Raw genomic sequence first — 22069 nt, forward strand, 5'->3', positions numbered from 1 at the left:
CCGGCGGGGGAGGCGAACACAACGTCAGAGGAGGAGGGGTCGGATTCCGGGACAGACCGAGGGGCGGGAACCTCGGAGGTGAAACAGGGGGGAGACGATGATGACGTTACCTTGGGGGACACCGGAAGTAGCTCAGAGAGCACGCACGCGCAGAGAGTAAGACGCGGGCGGGCCCGAGCCCGGTCCCCTGTGACGTCGCGGGTGAGGAGGGGCCGTGTTAGGGATTCTACGTCCCGCGGCTCCACACCGTCTCCAGATCTGGTGCCTTTGGTCTCGAGCCTCGGAGTTTCAGTTCCTTCCCTCCATGGGAGACGCCGAGCCGGAAGAGGAAGTAGGGTAGTCGAGATTGCACCGTCATCCGAGCCAGGGAGGCCGGTGACAGCGCCACCTAGTGGCAGGAGGGCAGAAGTGCACGACATGCCGGGTCGGCTCGGCGGAGCCACAGCGCCATCTCGTGGCGAGACTGCAACAATGCAGCAATTTTTTCCAACAATATATAAAAAGAAAAGCACCTCGAAGAAAACAATGTTAACACAACAAAGGGATTATCCATCTGATCCACCGATCGTGAGACATTTTCTAAACAACACACAGGCAAAGCTAAGGGAAAATCCTTTAGTTTTGATCAGGAACCCAGAGACCGGACAAATAGAGGGTCCTTTCAGACTAATCTCTTGGGGAAAGGGTTTCGCTTGTATCTCCACAGATCGAGGTCTGAAGTGGGTGTCAGCGCGGCACGTGAAGCCATTCCGAACGCGAGAACACGAGAATGCTGATCCAAGAAGCAGAGAGACGAGTACTCAGACAGAAGTCGAGACTCGGGCTGCGAAAAACGACCCAGAAGAGAAATGAAAAGAAACTAAGGACTTTGGGGGGTTTTCACATAAAAGCAAAAAAAAAGGTCTTTTGGTGCAAACAGAAGGGGGAGATGTGGGATCTCAGTCTCTCAGAACTGGGGGGGCTCGGGAGTCCTGGAATGCTGCCAGAGATGTCTGGTGGCTGGACTTTGATCCCACATGGGAGATGACATCAGTATGAGGACGGGAGGATTTCACTGGGGTGAATGGTGAAGGGACAAGTTAATTGGAGTGTGAGATACAGGGTTTAAGATTTCTGTACAGGGGGGTCTAGAGAAGTAAGATGGAGGAATTGGGGCGTGCCCTTCTCCTTCTTCTTCTTCCTCTAGACCTCCATCTTCTGTGGTGATGTTGGCACTCCGGGATTGGACCTTACTAGGGGAACACTGGTTAATAAGGGTAGAGGGTATTGGAGAAAAATGATAAATATGGTATACGTAACTCCGGGTATAAAGATAGGTGACCGCCCCAGGGGCTTTCAGTGTGTGCCCATGGCTGACTGCTGAGCAGAACTCTGTCAGGCCAAGAGAAAATCTTTTAGATAAGCAATTAATAAACACCGAGACCGAGAACAAATCTGAAGCTTCCTCTCGTCCTTTCGAACCCGGGGGCCCAAGGCCATCTTTGGGCTTTTCCCCAGACCATCTGAACAGCCCAGAAATCCCACAAACAACATTACAAATTATTACACCAAAAGCCATAAATTCCTTAAGAGAAGAATAATTCAGAAGTACCATAGGTCCTCTAAAGGAAGTTTGTGCCATTTTTCAGATAGTTGGCTCTAAAAATAGAATTACAAAAACTGGAAGCTTAAAAACATTATCTAATAGATTTGCCAGTGCTATAATTCTATCATCTGCATTGTATTTTATTGCTACATGTACTTTGTAAAGGTAAAACTTAGTTTTATTCAAATCTCTGACTTCACTGAAGTTGAAAATACTTAAAATATCAACTATTTCTGCACTAGAATATACCAATCTGGAAATAACAGTTTGTTCCTCTTTTCATTAAGAAAAAAAAAACCCAAAAAATAAAAAACAACCTAAAAGCTGGAGCTAGAAACTTCTAGTTCCCTTTCCCAATGACTATTACAACTGACAGTTGTAATTTCTTTTAAAGAGTTAAATCTTTACATAGACACAATAATTTAACTGCTGTGGTCAGAATAGTTCAAAGTAAATTTTGACAGTTAATACTATTAATATTTTCAGGAATTTTCAATTCTTTAAAATTCTGAGGAGACTCACTGAAATAGGAAGTCTACACTGCCACTAAACACTCTCCTAAACCCCTTCATCTCTGAGTATAAACTTCATGTGTGGAAATGCAACCCAACTCTTAGTTGTACAATTTTTTCAGTTTTCCTGTTTGTCAGAACCAAAATTAAACTGCCAGAAGTAGCAAGCTTGTCATCCCTTTGCTTGCAAACACTCAGAGCCTGCTTTTTGCCCTATTTAACTGCATAATTTAAGAAACTGGTGAACCCAGCCTGATGAAAGCTAAGTCAACAAAGTGTACTAGTTCTAGGGTGGGTCAGGAAACTTAGCAAGAAAAAATAATGTTACAGCAGGCCTTAGGGTCGTTTATCAGACACTTAAGTACTTGACTGAACCTCAAGGTGCAGCTGCACTCAAATAAGATGAAAATATTTTACCTGAATCAGTTGTTTTACTAATTTCATTCTCTCTAATAGGCACATACTTGTCAATCTGCAGATGTGACCCAAAATATCAAAAGCACCCTGCCTCTCTTTTTTTTCTGCACACATACACTACCTTTCTGAATGGCACTCTGGTTTGGAGATTAATAGCAAACCTCCAATTTTTTGACACTTCTATGCAAAGTAATGCTGGCAGACAGTTTACAGCTTAATAGCTAAATAACTCTCCTTTGCCCTAACCTATTTATTTTCTGACATACAACAAATACCTTAATTAGATTAAAAGGCCAGTGAAAGTTGAAGAGAGCACAATGCACTGGTTTCCAATAACCAACCAGTAAAAACTTAAAATATAAAGGGTTTCTTTCAAATGTGTTAGCTTTCTGACATAGAGCTTTCTGGTAGGAAAATTCTTCTTCTTCCTTCTTTTTACAACTGTCCTGACAACCACCAAGTTTCATTTGGCTGATGACACAAGAAAAATTTATAAAGAAATTCTCGTTTGGAGAGGAACTCTTCATCAGGAACTGTACTGACAGGACAAGGAGCAAAGAGTTATGACTGAAAGAAGGGAAATTTAGATTAGATATTAGGTTCTTGACTGTGAGGGTGGTGAGACACTGGAACAGATTGCCCAGAGAAGCTGTTAATGCCCCATCCCTGACAGTGTTCACGGTCAGGTTGGGTGGAGCATTGAGTAACCTGCTCTAGTGGAAGCTGTCCCTGCCCACGGCAGCAGGGTGGGAACTAGATGATCTTTAGGGACCCTTCCACTCCAAACCATGCTGTGAGTCTATGATTTTCCAATGGACTTAGTTCTTGCTGAACATAGTATTACCTAGAAATATTACCTAGTATTATGTATTAAGTAGAATAAGTATTAAGTATTACCTAGAATGTTACCTATTTGTTAATACTGAAGGAAAAGGAAAACATTTTTAAGTCTACACAAAGAACATGCAGCAGCTGAGAACTCATCTCACCATTAATATGCTACCAGTGTCTCCACACCAGCAGGAATACTGTCAGCAATGTAGCACCACAGCCCTCCTTATGCTGGGTGTGAATGTGTGAGAACAGCCCCACTCCTCAGAGAGACTGTAACTTAATATGATACAAACAAAAATAGAATGACAGTGATGAAACTGGACCTTGAGCAATGCAATTAGTTTTATTAGCATGCTCTGCTGGACTTGTATGGCAATCGGACAAAACCATTTAGTGGCTGCAACTTGTGTTCTTAATGAAATCTTCAGTGCAGGTGTGATCTTAAGTCATCAGCACCTTCTCTTTTATTTCTTCTAACAGTGGCCTTAAAGTAGTACCACTACAGCAGCAGCAACCTTCTGCATTTACATTTCATGCTTCATTTTCATTCAAGTGTTCTGAAAGTTCAGGGAAAAAAACTAAAATAATGAGGATATAAGTAGTATTAGAGTACTCAAATACCTTTCCTTGATTTCTCTAGGTGGAGAGAGAAGTGAGAGCACAAACCATTCTCTTACAGCGTTCCTTGCTCCTGCAAATGGTGAGGCAGTCCAGGTCTTTTAGCCTGGTTTAGAACTCTTAGATCTCCAAAACCATACCATAACTGAACTCTGAAATACATCTATTAGGAAGTAAGTCTAGATCATGAAGACTTCTCCCTTTGCCAAATTTGTTCTAGTAACCTAACAGAGAGGGATCAAAACTACTTTCCACCACACATCCTGAAACCATTTTCAGGGTTTTGGTTCGTCATTATAACACTTCTTTTAAATAACAATTTTAAAAAAACCCTGAATCTTATTACACCACTGTTTATATTTGATTAACTGAAAAATCTATGTAGGTTTCTTGATATTCTGACCCCTCACATAAAACAAAAAGAATTTTCCCATCTGGACTGAAATGAAAATATAATCATGTCTATCTAAAAATTTTTAAGGTGTTCTCACAACATCTATGCCAGTGTTGTTTATTGTCTTGGTTACAAATTGGTTTATACTTGGGAGTAACAAAATACATTAATTGCCTTGCAGTTACGACTGCTTTAATAAACAGCTATTGAAAGTGCTCTGGAAAAGACACAATGTCATACACAGGACACTCGCTACTCAATGAAAAGCACTAACTACACATTTTTCATCAACAGACTCATTTAATACTCAGCTCACCTTGAAACTAGATTTTACTTTTCAGAAGAACAAACTTTTCAACAGACCAATATAAACAGCTTCCAATTTATTTAGAATATATTATTTTCTTATTTAAGAATTGTTCTCAAATTAGAAAAGAAAATAAAGAACTACTGTTTGTACTGAAGTATAAACAGGCAACTGAATTTTAAAATGCTCATATCAAGGCCACTTTTATTTTAATCAAACATCAATTACAATAATATTTTTATTGTGATAGTAATTATTTAAATATATAGTAATTGTTGCATCCTTATCATGCCATCCCAGAAGAAAACTGGCTCATGTAATTTTTTGGACATTAACAATGGTCTTCTAGTTCTGTACTGCCACAATAGCACCATACTCCTGTGCTTGACTTTAGTATTTTATAAGGACTCATGATCATTTAAAAAGAAGTTTATTGTCTGAATAAATTAATTTCAGCTATTATTAGGTAACACTAATTAGGTACCCTGCCAGGTATCACTCTTCAGAACCTCTCATGCAGAAGTAAAAAAATTAATCAAAAGTCAAAAATGGAGTGATATAGAAACAATGAAAACAAGATAAACAAGCTATGTGGTTGATTTATATTCAAAGTTCACCTAAAAGGAGTCCATGTAACTGGAATTTGAGAATTTCCTATGAGGAAAGGCTGAGAGAGCTGGAACTGTTTAGCCTGGAGGAGAAAAGGCTGAGGGGCAGAAATCTCACCAGTACACATAAATACCTGAAGGGAGGAGGCAAGGAGATGGAGCCAGGCTCCCTTCAGTGGTGCCCAGTGACAACACAAGAGGCAATGGGCACAAAGTAAGAACAGACATCAGAAGACTCCTGGTTTTTTCAGGAATGCTTGTCAGTGCTTTCCTGACCAAGCACTGACACAGCTGCCCAGAGAGGTTGTGGAGTTTCCACCCTTGGAGATAACTCAAAAGCCAACTGGACATGGTGCTGGACAGCCTGTTCTAAGTGGCCCTGCTTGAGCAGTGGGGTTGTATCAGATGACCTCCAGAGGACCTTTCCAATCTCAATTATTCTGGAAATTATTAATTAGTTTTTCCACAAGAAAAGCTAAAAAAATAAACACACACACAAACATGACAGATCAAATAATTAGGAAGCAGTGTTGACCACAGTATTTTTTATGACTTCAAAATCAGCAAACAGAAATACAATTCTAACAAAAATAACTTTCCACTTCAGAGGGGGAAAAAATTCAACTCAATACGAGTAAATTATTATAAAATTAATTCTTCCATTTTAGAAGCTATTTACAGGAAGTCAAGTGCCAGGAGAATGGAAAGAACACACCCACCCACCGTTCCATTCCATTAAAAAAGGTAACTCGGATGCAGTAAAAGTTTCCACATCACAATGCTTCACAGCATTTCAAAGTCTACATGCAAGGACCCACACAATTCAGAAGTTTTAACTATTTTTGAAGCTATCCAGTAACTTGAAACCCAAACAGACCACTTGGAGTTGGTGTTTTGATGTTTTTCAGCAACTTATTCATAGGAGTGTACAACTAAACTCATGCTTGTCTACAATTCCACTTAACTGTGTCAAAAGCAGAACCAGAAGCTGAAACAGGTCTGAACTTCATCAACAACTTCCATTTTGTTATGACCAAACAGGTGGGCAATACAGATCTGAATTTGAAAACTGTAAACTAGCTGTCTAACCCTTTACCCTGTTAAAATCCACATTTTTATCAAGTGTCAAATAAGACATCTGCTTTGCATCTTTTGATGAATTTAAAAAAACTTTTATTTTTTCATCTGACAGTACACATATTAATGGGTTCCAAAAAACTACAACACTTATCAAAGAATAATGGCATTATGATACTTGTGATAGCATTTTTGTGAAACATTTAAGCAAAACAGAAGAAAAAGCTGCACAATTTTTTTTTACATCTCACATATTAAAAAGTATTAGATAATTCCCAATTCCCAAAAAAAGGTAATATCACTTCAGAATAGGGTAAAGAATTTATTCAGTCCTGAGTAAAAAAGAGTTTTTACTTTGTGCTAGGCTTCCTAGTTTATTTTTAACTGAATAAAAGAGAAAATTTTCAATTTCTTCTTAGAAATAAAAAGTATGTCACATACCTGTTGTGTGTTTCTTTGTGACTGTAAACTGGATTGCAGCCTTCTCAAGAGTGGAACACCATTCCTAGACAGTCTTTTAAGCAACCAGTAACTGTGCACTCGTTCAACAAAATGCTTCTTTCGCTGAATGGCCACCTGATTCATAATCTTATTTAATCTAAAACATGGAAAAACTGATATTGTATTTTTCACAGCAAAGCATAAAACATATTTATCTATGGAAGATAAGCATCACATATATATGAATGTATACTGTAAAACCAGAAGTAATCACTATGTTACTAACTTCTTTCAGTAAGATCCCTTCCAGTACAATTATTTCTGAGCAGTAAATTACAACCAAGTACATCCGCCTGACACTGCAGGTTCTACCAAATACATTAATATACTTTATAAAGCTAAAGGGAATCAATTTTTTTGTAACCATTATTGGAAGAGCAATCCCAGATTAGCGCTAAGAATGTGCAGTTGATTTTCCTATTCAAAATGAAATCAGATAAAAAAGCTCCAAATCACTATGAAAATAATCAGATCATTTGTTGCCATCTACAGAAAGATTAGTAGTTTCTTTTACAGACAATAGATCTTCAAACTCCTTCCATAAAAACATGCAATGAAAGCCTTGTATTACTCTGTTAATATTAAATTTCTGACAAATAAACAAAACAAAAAATATAAAACACAGGAACAATTGTTATTTTAGCCCACACATACAAGAAAATAACCAAACAGAGAAGACATGAGGACAATGTAAACAGTTAACATAATATTTTGATCAAAATTAATCAGTATTTTCTCTGAAGCTGCTTTTTAACAAAAAAAGTATATGCATATACTTTTTTACAAATACTCAAGGAAAGTGCTTTATGAACATCACACACAACGATACTGATTCCTATTTTTAAAATAATGACATGTTAGATGACCAAGTCTCAAACATGACAGTGGCTTCTGAAAACACATTGAAAAGAAAGCTTATCTGAAACAAGTCTTCAGCTGTTTGTGCCTACAATAGCTTGAAATTACAGCAAAACAGAAGTTGGAAAAAGCTAATAGTTACAGAATGAAAATATTTTCTCTTTGTACGTTAATGGTATTTTGTAAAATAAATACAAGATGCCCCAAGCTAGCAATCCCCTGCATTGCAAGGGATGCTTCCTTCATCTGGGGGCAGGGGTGAGCTGGAAAGAGAGCTGGATGTAAAACAGTTACAGAAACATTGACAATGACAAAAGAAATCTGTTAATTCTTCACTCAGAATGTTACTACTACCCACAGCAAAACTCTACAATTGATAGCAGAGCGTTTTTTGCATATTCTGCAAAATTTATTACTATACCAAGCAAATATTAACTCAAGAAGTATCTGATTTGTAGAGCAGTACCATGAGATATTTAAACAAGAATCATGATTGTATATATACACTAATATTCTTCTACTTTTCCCCGTTTTGTATTAGGAAGAAAGCAATTTTGCAGGTAAGTGATAAAAATTAAGCAGTCAAAATACCTAAAGAAAATGTAAAGTTAGAAGTAAGCTTTGGGTAAAGTGTTTTTTTTAAGAATATCTGGGAAAAATAAATATTTTTCAGGCTAACATACAAGTGAGTGTACTTCAACTTCAAAGGTCATCTATCCCTGGGGTTTTTTTGAACTGTGTAGAAGATAGGGTGTAATAGGTCTATTCAGTGCTATAGCTAAAGTTTTCAGTCATCACCAGGTAAAGGCAGAGCAAACCCAGATTTTCTTTAAAATACAGTGCCATTGTGTCCTTTGGCTTCTCAAGGCCTTTTTTTTTACTTAATAACTAAGTTAGTTAGGCATTCTTGAAAAATTCTAGCTTAATTTAAAGCTTAGGTCTGCAGATGGACTTCAGACTGTCTTGTACATCTTTCACTGGAAGGCAGACACAGGCTCCACAAAGATTTATTTACTGAATGCAGAACAGATGTGACCCTAGTAAACTTCAAACAACATAATTACAACTAATTATAGAATGCAATCAAAGTCAAATAATTGCTTTCACAAATCTCTTGGAAACGGTAAAACCTACTGAACCAAGTCAAAAAAAGCACAGCCAAATACACAACTATTTGGAAAGATCAGAGAATCATAACATGAAGAAAAGTACCTTGGCTTCATGCCCATCAGATGTGGCAAGACTAAGCAAACATCTTTAACTACAGCTTTAAATACATTTGCCAATTCACATAACAAACCATTCTATTCATATATAATTATAATAGCAGAGTGTTAAAAGAAGCTCAAGAAAGATGTTCACAGAAGACCCTTTCCAACTTTCAAAATATAAATAGACAGAAGGTAATTTGGAGTGCAGAAACTACTTTAAAAGTTGTTGGAAACTACTCATCTCTAAATTAAACCAAGTATTTCATTTAAACAACACATGGGTAGCAGCTATATATACTTGTCAAAATACAGAGCTCTGAAACTCTTCACATGGCAGGTACACAGCCTCTACACCATGAACTCAGTGCTAGCAGGTCGTTACATCTGCTGTTAGACTCTAACTACCCACTACCTATACCACAGCTCTTCAACCATCCTTTTGCTTAGTCTGATACTTCCAGGCACTTTTACTCTCCCAAGCACCTTAAATTTTGATGGGCAATACAACTATTTTGGGGAAATGAGACAGCATTGCTGTAGAACCCTGTAAGATGCACAGACTGGGTACTGATTTTGAAGTTCCCACCATTTAAATGAATTTTCCATATATTCTACTTCCCTTTTTTTTTCTCCCTCTCATCAAAGATGTAATAAAAAAGCCCTTAAGAATAAAAAAAGGCATGTATTTGGGCTAGGTAAGGTAGAGCTGTTTAAAAACATCATCATTTCACAATCCAGGATCTGACTTGGATATGACAGGATTAATTGCTACATTCAGTACACTGATAAATCCCCAATTCAGAGGCAAGGCTTAGAGAACTTGGGGCACCTCCCAGAACTACAGAAAACACCTCAGCAAAGGCTTTTTTTGCTAAGGAATCTGTTCACACTAGCATTTTTTCCAGTATAAGCACATAAAAAACCCCCAGCTTTCTGTATTATTTTCTAAAGGAAAGTCAAGCATAGTAACTACTGGGAGAAAAAAATCCATTATTTTTCCCCAACTTACCAGTTATTTAAAACAAAGTACACTGATACAGGAATTTAAAAATTCTTGAAAATGTGACTGTTCCAATGATAGTCAGTGACTGCTGCTATCTAGCTGGTCTCATAAAAGAAACGTTAGGTTTCAAGTTGATGACCACTGCAGCCTCTTGATGTTTTAGCACTAGCAGTCATAGTGATTCTTGGTTTTGTTGTTTTAGAGCTACATGCCAAAACTACACAGATGACAAAAACATTTTTCAGAACTGTTTTAATTGTGCCACAGCCAACTGAGTGAGCCAGAACTACTTCCTTGCCCCAGCCCTGTAAAACACTGAAGTGCACTACAAATGGGGATATCATACAATTCCCTGCTTGACTTTAAACAGGCAAGGGTCCCTTTTGAACCAAACCCTTGAAATAGCACCGACAGACTCCTCACATGGAGACACTGGATGGATAATCTGCCCTGTAAAGGATGACACACACTGGTCAATGCATTCAGAGAGCTGAGTGTGTTACTCAGTCCTTGCTTCCTCACCTTTTACAGAAATGCATAAAAGAAATTCTGTCAATGTAAGAGGTGTGCTTTTAACATATTGCAAATCTCACAGCTGCTTTCTTTGATTCATGACTTCCTCTCCCAGTTTCAGTTACATTTCACTGTGGCAATATGGCAACTGGTTACAGGGAAAAGTGAAACCAGTATTTTTGGTAACCAACGGTGTGGCAGTTTAACCTCAGAAAGCCACTGAGAGATAATCAGCCACTCTTTTATCTATCTTCACTAACCACTGCACAGACCATACACGCTTTTTAATTCCACAGGTATTATTTTACCTCAGTATTCTTAAGTTTTTGACATACAAATTGGAAAGAACGTTTTCTTGGGCAAGTATGTGATTTTGACAACATTACTATAGTAACTCAAGCACGAGGAACTCAATATGAAAATCTGTATTAATCAAACACCCAAAGGAAGAACATATATCCATTAAAATTAAACAATTTTTGTACATGAATGAACCCTAGTATTTTAATTGCCATACCTGTCCTGAGTCTCCAGTTTTATCAGTTTATTTTGCATTGTCCTTTATCCAGCACAGCACTACTAAGGGTACACACAACACAGGAAAACTGTATTACAGCCTGTAAAATTTCATTCAGTATCACTAACATATCAGCTTCTCTTGACCTATGCTAATACCCATTAACAATCAAATTATGTTCCACTTTACAGAGCAAATAAAATACCCTTCTTTGCCCACACAAAGATAGCAGATACGTTTAAAAACCTGTCAGAACAAAATGTTAAAAAAATTTATTGAACAAGTTGCAACAAAGTAAACTGGGTTTCCAGAACACTAGAATTTTCAATCCTTGTTCAGCAAAGTTCCACAAAATGTACTCAGACTTGTAAGGAAAAGAAAAGATACAGGACTTCTGTACAGATAACTATAGTAATTCCAATGACACTTACTGAAAGACAATTAGCATAAAAGTAGAATAAAAAGTTAGGAAGAATTTATTTGGGGAATTGAAATTAATTCTGGAGCCTTACCAACTATTCCTCCTGGCTCCATAGCCAAAAACTTCAGTTTCTGAAGACCAGGATGCCCACCTGGACAGATGAAACTCTCTCTACTCTCTTCATGGAAATCTGTGGCATCAGCTACTTATGAAATTGTAAAACTTGCCTTTCAATACACTTTTTTTTAAAAAACAGAGAAAAACCACAATTTTGTTACCCTATTCTTCAATAAAAGATGAAACTTACTATATGACTTATTAACTTAAAAATAAAAAACACCTCAAACTGCTCTGACCAACTTGAAAGACAACACAGGCAAATGAATAACTATGTAAAAATCAGAATCCATCTGCATGTCTTTATTTCCTCTTGAAAAAGGATAACATTCCTTTAATACCAAGCAGAAGTAAGGCAGGTGCCTAACAGAGTGCATATCAAATCCTGGAAAGACTGGAAAATATTTCATTTAAACTTTTGCAACACAAGTCTGCAGAATCCACATGCAACAAATACACTTTCTTAATTAGAACTACTTTGCAGGTTTTATTCCTTTTGGACTGTTATGTTTTAGAAATCTAGCTACTGAATTTGCCTCTCCTAAGCTGAAGTCTAACAGTATGTATTTAATCTACTGATACATCTTCTGGAGCCTGAAAGCCTCTCCAGGTTCCTATTCTTTATTCAACATTTACTGGTATTTAAATAATTTTGAATGCATATGTAGGAAGCACTTTGTTTTGCTTACATGACTGTGAACCCCCTATTTTTCTATTTGAGCAAGCAGCTTGAAAAATTTTGCTTGGACAGGAAAAGTAGAACAGTGAACTGAAGAGGTAAGAAAACACTGCTATTTCAGTTAATTCTGTTACCTTCTTCCTGCTCTAGCAACTAGAGTTGGTCATATTCCAAAACTCTGGATAAGGAAAAAAACCCAAAACAATAAATAAAATAAAAAACCAAAACCAAACCCATCTCAAACAATGAAAACCTCCCACCCTGTCACACTGGAAAAATCTCTTCTCAGAAAAACTATATGCACACATATACCTCTGCAAGTTCCTATACATAGATAATGACCACACATGATTTTGAAACCTAATATCAAAAGGCAAAATTCATATCAGATGTATTAATCAAAAATCACATTTTGATCTGTAAGAAGAGGAAAGCTCAGTATTTATCTTCTAATTTTTTGTGCACTCTGTAACTTGATCATTGAATAAAAAAACTGCCAGGACACAGTTCTTCAGACAATGCATTCTTTAGATGTTTTGCTATGGCACAAATCACAACATACTCTACTTGGCACCAAAAAAAAACTGAATAGAAGTTCACATAACTGGTGAAGTTCTGAAAAACAAAATCACATAAGTCTTGGTCTTCATAACTGCAATATCACATATATAATCACTGTGGACCAAGCCCCTTAGAAAGCACATAGAATAGTAATGAAATGCCTTACAGAGGTAACATATTAATTTGCTTTAAGCTTCTTGGCCTTGTACACATAAAACAAACAAAGAAAAAAATGGATTATTTTTACTCAAAATCTACTTTTACAATTTACTAAATAAGTTACACTTCTTTGAACACATTAATTAATCTTTATTTAATAAGCCAACCAGTGTCAAGACAACTAACTTCAAAATAATGCTCTAAAGTTACCTTTACTTTTTTTAAATACTGCTGAGGCAAAACTAGTGAACACCACAGTAGCTTTTTTAATTTAGGGAAAATGATTTTTTTATTTAAGCAAAGAGATCAGGATGACATCAGGAGTAGCTTCTACATGTAACAGAAAGTCAAAGTCAAACAATGTGACAAGACAAGAAATATCAGCAGTTGAAGATTTCTGGCATTCCCTTCAGGTGATTCTATGATCCAAGTATCAGGTACAGTCACACGGCTGTACCTACATCATGCTCCTCTGGAATTAAAATAAGCATTTTCCCACTGTTTTGTAAATTATAAATACATGTATATTCAAGGCTAAAGAGCTAATAGACATTGGTCTGGATTTATTCAGCTTCCAAGTTCTTTGCAATGCTGGCCTCAGCAGTATTTTTCAATAGCTTTTTTATGCTGAATTTTAAGCCACATTTCTTGTTTTTTACCCCCACCTTGAAAACTTTTTGAACTTATAAAAAAAAAAAAAGCCACCCAGAGTACCCTAAAAAAACGTTTTAAAAAAATCCCCAAAAGAAATCCACAAACTACATAAATGAATAGAAAGCATGATCTGTGAATGCAGATGAACACTGTCTTGAAGGTTTTGTTAATATTCCTTTCCCCTCCTACTGCATTTCAACATTTTCTGTTTTTTATTTTTCTGGTCCATACTTCCTTTCAGAGACAATCAATATTCCTGTGTTAAGATAACAAGACTACATTTAATTACTTGGTAAGAAAGTTCAAGATAGCTCAATTGGGTAAATCATAAACCAAAAGAAAATATTGGTTTTGCCTTGAGACACAGTAACAGAAATCCAGCTTACTACCAGGAACACTATTCCTCCTAATAAAACCAAAGATCAACATAAAGAAATCAGTTAAGGTGGGGCACATAAATCCTGATCTGTCAGAAGAGCTGAAAATGTTTTTGTAAGAGTCTCAGCAATTTTTGCTCTCAGTAAGGCTATTACCTTACTTTCATAACAATCTTATAATTCTCTTTTAACATTAATGATGCAACAAACCTCATGGAACAACATACAGTGTTCCTACTTCTAATAAAAGTGGGGCTTTTCTACTTATTCTTTGCCTTCTATATAAGTATTGCATTTCAAATGTTTTCTTAATTTCAGACATAACAAACATGCCATGTTTGCAGAAAGAGAAACTAAAGATGAAAGCAAATATTTATATGCTTTTAATGCCAGATTCCATTTAACAGAGAAGTACTTGCAGGAATGGCATTTTAATAAAGCAGATTACACTGTATCTCAATGTATACTTTTCAAATACTGTAGATTAAATATTTCATATCACATTCTATTTCCCTCCAAGTATATGGCTACAATATTGTAGTAACACAGCATTTTTAAATAACGTGAATATTGACACTAGCTAACAAGCAAATATTTTTAAATGCCTCTTTTGACACACAAGATCAAGAGGCTACACAAAACCAATGCTGTTTGTACTAGAGAATTAAGCAATCAAAAATAAAGAGAAACCATGTAGTTTTCCCAGCTAACATTGTAACACTTCTGCCGCACATATTCATCCTGCTTGCTGAATAAGGTAACATTTACAAAGGACAAGGAGAGCAGCAGCAGATCAAAAAACAAAAAACACACAAGAAATTGAGCAGTCAGTGCAAGATAACTGACAAAGAGAAGCAGCTAGATTTAGACTGCCAAGACAACCCCAAAGGTTAGGATTTCCTAATTTGAAAATTCTGGACCTGCAGTCTAAACAAAATCCTTCTAGTATTTTTTTTTTTTTGGGGGGGGGGTAGGGGAAGGAATCTCTACACTAGCAAAATTCTACCATTACACATCCCTAGTGGCATATACCATACTTCAAGAACAAATTTGCCATTTTCTTCAGCCAAACTATCTGGTGGCAGTGGGAGGTCACTTTCTGACTACCACTTGCCAAGAGCAGCAGGTACTGCCTGTCCCTCCCATACAGTGGAAAAGTTTTAGATGTCCTTTGCCACTCTCCTCCCTACACAGCACAGCTGCTCTGGCACTTCCCAGGAACACAATTTTTCCATGATCCCCATTCCTACCTTTAAACAATCAAAAAACCCAAAGAAACAAACAAAAAAGCCCATCAAAAGCAGGCAAATAAAAACTAATTAGTGTGAACAGTACAGTATAAGCCGCCACGTTCAAGAGTTTGGTATTTCAGTAAGAACTGAACAGAAATTTCAAGTAAAGAAACAACACATCTCTGTAGGCAGGTCTGACACACAACCTCCAGGCACAGAAGTTCCCTGGTAGTCCCAAACATCATTACCAGAGCTAAGCAAGTTACAGGTCAGCATTGACAGCACTGAAAACTGAAACCATCTCAAGGCTCCAAGATGAACTACTGCACCTTTGGAAGTAGATACCAGGTATAGACTTTCCAAAATACCTAGGCAACAGGACAGATATAAGCCCAGCATTAAAAATAAATTACAAAAAAAGAGAAAAGAGACAGGGGAGGCAAGCATTTATCTCCTATCATCAAAGGATCAATGCTGAGCAACTTCTGATATGCACCCCTAAATCAGTAGTTCACAGATTAAATTCTGAGAGATCATATAATTAATTATAAATGACCTAGAGGATGACACTATCTATATAATTTAACTGCAAAAAGTGTAGAATATGAGATCTGTGGAAAAAATTCTGGTAGAAGTCATTCAAAGCAGTAGCACAGAAACTCAACCTAAGGTAAGCTGATCCAGAAATTCGTAAACTACAAAAGTTGTGAAGAAATTATGAAGTATGCTGTTCCACACCCAGTCTTTTTAAAACATCCTGAACATTGGGATAATTGCTTTGAAAAACAGAATTATTATAAATTGTGTTACTAAAATGCTCAGTCATTCACATACTCCGACCATCCAGAAAAGAATACAAATCCTTCTCCTTAAACTGAACACAAATTGCAAATTAGTTTTCCTCAAGCTTCACCAGATGTACTCAGGGGCTGCATCCAGCACGTGCTTTCCTCCACTATGATCTTCATATTTGTGCACTCTTCCAACTACCAACTCTGAAGAGCCAGCAATTGCTGAGGAGGCATACAGCCTAGGTATTAACAAAGCAATCCAAACCAAGCTTCTCCACATGTGCTACAATTTCCAGAGATGTTGAAAACATATTAAAATCAAATTCTTTGGGTAATAAAGCACTAGTGTTTAAACACTGAGTGTATATATTTATTCTCTAGTAAATTAAATCACGTATTTGCTCTTCCTCAAGGCCTCTGAAAAATCATGCTTCAGCTCCAAGGGAAAAAAAAGTATTTAAAAAACAGATTAGAGAAAAAGAATAACATAAATGAAGACTACTGTGAAATGATCAAAATAAATTTTTAATACTTTATGGGCATTTTTTAATACTTTATGTACTTAATTCCTACGGAAACACAAAAGTGTTTCCTAAACAGACAAAAATTGAAGAACAGCCAAAGGAAATTGGACAACTTTGGTTCTAAAACTAGAGATTTGGGTCTGCAGTGTAATCACTTTTCCTTTTAATATGCCCATTTCTTTGACTTTTAATTCAGGGATCAGTTTTCTAGGACTGAACATGTTCACCTTACAAAGAGTACTTAAGCAAGGGTCTCTCTTAGCCAAAGACAAACAATTTATAATAAAGCTCAACTTTAAAATACCTTTGAACTGTACACTTTTTACACTTATGACATACAGCATAGGAATTGTACTTGTTTCTAGAAATATGAAGAGATGCATAAATAGAAGAATGCTGAATTTCTCTGCAGTCTTGAAAAGAAAGTCAATCATTAACATGAAAAAAAAGAAAGAATAAAATGCCTTTTATGCTTAATCCTGGCATCTAATGACTATTTTAAAAAAAGTCATCTGACAATAACATCTTTTTAGGGTCTGTTTTTTTTAAAAGTTGCCAATGGAATGAGCTGCCAGAGGCACAGCTAAAAACATACTTTCTAACCCTCAAGTCTTAGCTCATGTTCTTCCTTACAGTGTCCCAAAAAAAAGCAAAACAAAATAACACTACACTACCGATTGACATTATCCTAATTAAGAGAAAGTCAAACTATTATACACCAACTTCTCCTTCATGGACAGCAGTTCCTGTTTCAATAGCAGCATTACTGACCTACTGGCAAATAAAGTTTTTCTGCAATGCATCACTAAACATAAAAACCATTTCACCAAGCCAAGCCTAACAGGACAGAGCAATCAACCTGATGTTTGTAAACACTGCACAGGAGCTGAAGGCTGTTTGTCAAAGTCAGTCAATAAGTAGCTTCTTACATCAACAAAACTTATTACAGGAAAGAACTGCAGTCTCTAAACACATACTCATTTAGATTAATTTAACCAGCTTTAATTGCTCCCTACCTGAGACTTGGAGTCAGCTATTTAAAAGGCATTGCATTATACTAAAACCCCTCACTTCTGTGCATTCAGAGTCCAGTCACAGGACAGGAAATGAGCCTGCACATGGAACTGCTGCCTATTTGAGAAACTTTCCAAACTACTGCTCTAAAATTAGTAAGAATTTCATTCAAGAGGTAAACAAATATACTGGTGTTGTAAACATACAAACAAATTTCAGAAACACCTCTGGAGTAGTTATTCTGCTACACAAGGGAAACACTTCCTTGAAGGTTTTTTGTAAAACTTACATAGATATTACACTACTACAAGCTTATTCTTAATTTATGTGAGATGAACAAGATTCAAAACTTACATACACAATTGTAATTTTCATTTTGTATCTCTTAAAATTAGAAAAATAAGCTCAGAATCCAAAATTACAAATAAAATTAAGTTTGAGCTTGGCTTTTTTCCTTAATATGAAGATCAGCTGCACCTACTATTCCGAATTCAGCAGTTAATTCTTAGAAGTACAATGAATGACAAGTGGAAACACAACATAACTTAGTCTGACAAAAAAACTCAAACCAAACGTTCTGAGGACAAGACAGATCACCTGATCACTTAATAATTTCTCTGAGGAAGTTACTGCATTTTTAATGCCACTCCACAGAAGTGCAATGTACATAATTAACAGCAGTTTTCTGAAAAAGGCTTTAAAGAAAGCACGTAAAAAACATACAAAAACTTCAAGGTGGCATCTAAAAGCACTGGTTGAAAATCAAATAGATTAAATAAAGGTTTCTCATATTTTGATGGTTTGCTTACCTCTGGGGGGGAATATAAGGAGCAGATACTGTTGGCATAACTGTACAGGGTTCAACCACTGTTTTCTTGGCTTTTTTTGTCTTTTTCCTGATTTTTGATGTAGACCTAGCAGTTCTGACTGATCCCTCCTTTCTACAAACACCGTTTTTGATTTCAGCTTCTCCATAAATATTGAGCGGTCTCCGCGTGCAGCCTGGTGGAGTATGTACATCGCAGTAGGCGGTCTTTTTCACAGAGAACGTTGTTCCACTGCCAGTTAGCTCTTTCACAGGTTCCATTTTCATATACAGACCAGCCTTTTGAGCACACGTCACATGGAATGCAGTATAGCAGTTTGCTTTGTGGCACTGGATGCAGGCACCAACACCTTTCTGTTTACAGAGGTAGCATGTTAACTTCCATCTGGCCGGGGGAATGTTCCTGACACCATCAATTGGCTCAATAAAAACCGTATTGGCAAATCCAACTTCTGGAATCCACAGAGCACACACCACGTGTCCCCAACGATCATCATCTGTCTTTTTAAAGGCACCTCCCTTGTTTGGGCACAGCACACAGTCTACAGGCCGAGAGCGGGACTGCAAACAGTGTCTGCAGAGCCACTGGCCCTCAGGTATATATGGCACCCCATAGCATTCCTGATGTACTGCTAAATTACACATATCACAAAACAGGATCACATTGCTGTTCTGACATTCACCATCCATGCATATACAACACACTGCATCTTCATCAATTAAAGACTGATGATCACCCTGCTTTTGGTTCTCACAATAAGACTCTTTTTCAAACCTATCCATAAGGAATTCAAACATATTTTGGGAAACAACTGACACTCCATCACTTTTCCGCTTATCATTGATCAATTCTAACCACGCATAATCTTCTTCATCCATGTCATACTCAACTTCGTTATCAAGTTCTTCTGCTGACTTCTCAATGAATTTGTAATAAATGGGAGGTCTCCGAGGAGCTGAAGGGGGACTGTACTCAACAATCCGTACTTTTGGTTCTGGAAGAGGAGCTGTTGTAGCAGGGATACCATGCGAGCTCGGAAGAGCTTCATTTTTCTTTTTCACTTTGTTATTTTTATGGCGTTTGCTTCGTAGACAAACCGGTGGTCTTTCACTATTTTCTTTATTGCTGTTGCATTCACTCATTTCCTGGGCAGTAAGATCATCTTCTAATATAATTTCTAAAGGATCAAAGATACTGATCCTATGCAGGCGACCCTCAATTTCTATTTCAACCATCCTTTGAGCTTGAGCGTACGTCAAGGTTTCTCGTGTCGGGGAGTGCTTAATACTGCATGGGGAAGAAGAATGCCTTGCTGCCGATACTCGATGGCATCTTCCTTTTCTCCTCATTTGGTAATGTTTACCTAAAATTAGAGCAACAGTTAATACTATGAACTTCAAATAATCATATTAAAATATTAGTTTTACTGTAGTAAGGGAAAAAACCTTCAGTTCTATAGCCCTCTATGCATATATTTAACTAAAAGTAAACAAAACAAAAGCTGTCACTCTTACTCAACAGGACTGCTCAGTTTCGTACAAGCTTAACCTGAAGATCAATAGATATTCTAAATAACAGCTTCCCTGAGTAAACACAGCTATACAAAATCCTTGCTAGAAACCCTCTAGAAGCACTGTTGGCAAGACCACTGCATGAGAACAAAAACATTTCAGATGTGTCAGAGATTTAAAAACACTGCATTTGTTACCTTGTAAGAAAACCTTTAATACAATACTTAACACCTTAGGGGCACCCGCAGTTTGAAAATTTTTGCAACAGCTACAGACTATGTCCTCTAGACCTCTCTTCAAAAGAACCAATGCAACTGTGAAAGAAAAAAGTTTTCTCTGAATTTTTTCCAGTGCAATTTGAAACATTCATGTTATCAATTCAACTACTATAGCTATATTTAAAAGCTAGAAAAGCACACATACTTCCACATTTGGCAAGTGGGCAGTTTGACAGTCCTATACATTTTTTTCACTTTCCTCAATCCTTAGTAAGCCCATTATTCTTCACAACATGACAAGAACATGACAGAACTCTTACTGCCCAATATGGTGCAGTATGGACTGCAACCAGTAAATATTTCACCTGTAAAGCAGATTTGACTTAGGGCCAAAACATGTTCCCTGCTTTTAAGTACACACAGTTCTCTCCTTCAACAGATTCTTCAGGAGCTGTTCTCAAACCAACTGCTGATAGACAGAAATCTTCCTGCTTACAAACCCACTCCCAAGCTCTTTAAAACAATTTTTAAGTTTACAACCTACTGCAAAAAGATCACGTACCATACAAAAAGACAGCTTTCTTCCCCCACTCCAAAGCCCCATAACTAGGATGGTTACAAAACTTTTAACTTAAAAGTGTCCATACATACTCATGCCTTTTGGCATGTTCACACTGGGTGGGGGTTTTTCTCCTGCAAGGGTTGAAAATTTTATAAACCTGACTGACATTGTCAAGTCTAAAATTCTATTCCACTCCTTCCTTCTTCCCAAGAAATCATTAATAAATAGCATCATGCAACTTCAGCTACGTAAAAATCCCTTCATCTTTATCACTGCCTAAAGTATTATTAAGGCCTCATCATTTCAACTCTGCATTTTGAGTCAGGGCTGCTCACCATAACACAAGTAGTGCTAGCATGTATTGCCAAAATAGTGGAGAAATAGAGAAATCAAAACACAACTGCTGTGAAAGACCACTACCCCCATTTCAGGAAGCAAACAGCAAGCACTGAACAACTAGCTACATTAATTCCTCCATGCTGCTTGCCTTTTGCTTAAGTCTATGATGGCAGTTTCTAAAGGCCTCAAAGTACTGAGGGAACTCCTTTCACAGAACACTACTAGATCATTCAGGCAACTAACCCTGAGACTAGTGCCCAAAGGCTCTGACCTGTCTGCTCTCACAAACACACTCTTAGTTTTCATAACCTAAGCTAGTTTTATTATGCATGCAACAATTGTGCTTCTCATAAATCTGACTTTTACACAACTCATTCTTAACCCTTATTACTAGTTTCTCTGTCATACAGAAAGTTCAGACAACAGTCAGTGCTTAATCATGACAAATCTCTGTTCCGCTCTTTATAAACAACAGAAGAATATAAAAGGTTCCATTTCTTCAAACAACTTTGGAAGAAGCATTTAATAATTAAATTCTGTAAAACAACACAGGATTCAATCATACTGGTTTCTAAACTGTAGAAAACAGTGTAAACAATTAATAACGCCAAAGAAGGTCCAATCACTAAAACATACCAGTAATTTAACCAAAACTAAAAATTAGTTTCCAGTTTCAATGCAGATTTTGTAATTCAGAGACCCAAATGTATTACAATGGCCCTGAATTCTGTTATTGTGAACAAGTAATGATGGATTCTTCAGCTAAAACACACTGATGTGTCCATGTACAGCAACTTATTACAGATCAGAATAACATTACCTGTCAAGACACAAGGTTTACAGCATGTTTACCTCATATAATTGCATTTCAATTCCGTCTGAAGCAAAAGCCTGCTTTGGTACTTTTAATGCCCCTTCCTACATTTTAGCTGGTTGTGTATCTGTAGTGGCTCCTGAGGATAGAGACTGTTTCAGAAAAATTCAGAGGGAGGGATGAGAGGTGACCTTCAGAAATCAAAATCATGTGTAACTTGTCCACACTACCTTAGCCCAGTACCACAGAACAACACAGTAATGCTATGTTCCCAAGCTCTCCACCTCCCTCTGTTCCCAAGATTCTCGAGCATG

The 22069-nt window shown here is 37.0% G+C and overlaps 1 protein-coding gene across 4 annotated transcripts in view; it reads right to left on the reverse strand.

Moving 5' to 3' along the window:
* Positions 1 to 22069, reverse strand: part of BRD1 (bromodomain containing 1) — a 61427-nt gene that overhangs the window by 37559 nt on the left and 1799 nt on the right. For all 4 annotated transcript variants that reach the window (XM_054272155.1, XM_054272147.1, XM_054272138.1 and 1 more), the window contains exons 2-3: positions 18294 to 19674; positions 6794 to 6950 (exon numbers count right to left, since the gene is read on the reverse strand). In XM_054272155.1, coding sequence (XP_054128130.1) covers positions 6794 to 6950; positions 18294 to 19660 — 1524 coding nt within the window. In that variant the 5' untranslated portion in view covers positions 19661 to 19674. The remainder of the gene's footprint in view (positions 1 to 6793; positions 6951 to 18293; positions 19675 to 22069) is intronic.

This window comes from Melozone crissalis, unplaced genomic scaffold (assembly GCF_028551555.1).
Source record: "Melozone crissalis strain CALT ecotype California unplaced genomic scaffold, PUWL_Pcris_2 ptg000004l_1, whole genome shotgun sequence".
NCBI lineage: Eukaryota > Metazoa > Chordata > Aves > Passeriformes > Passerellidae > Melozone > Melozone crissalis.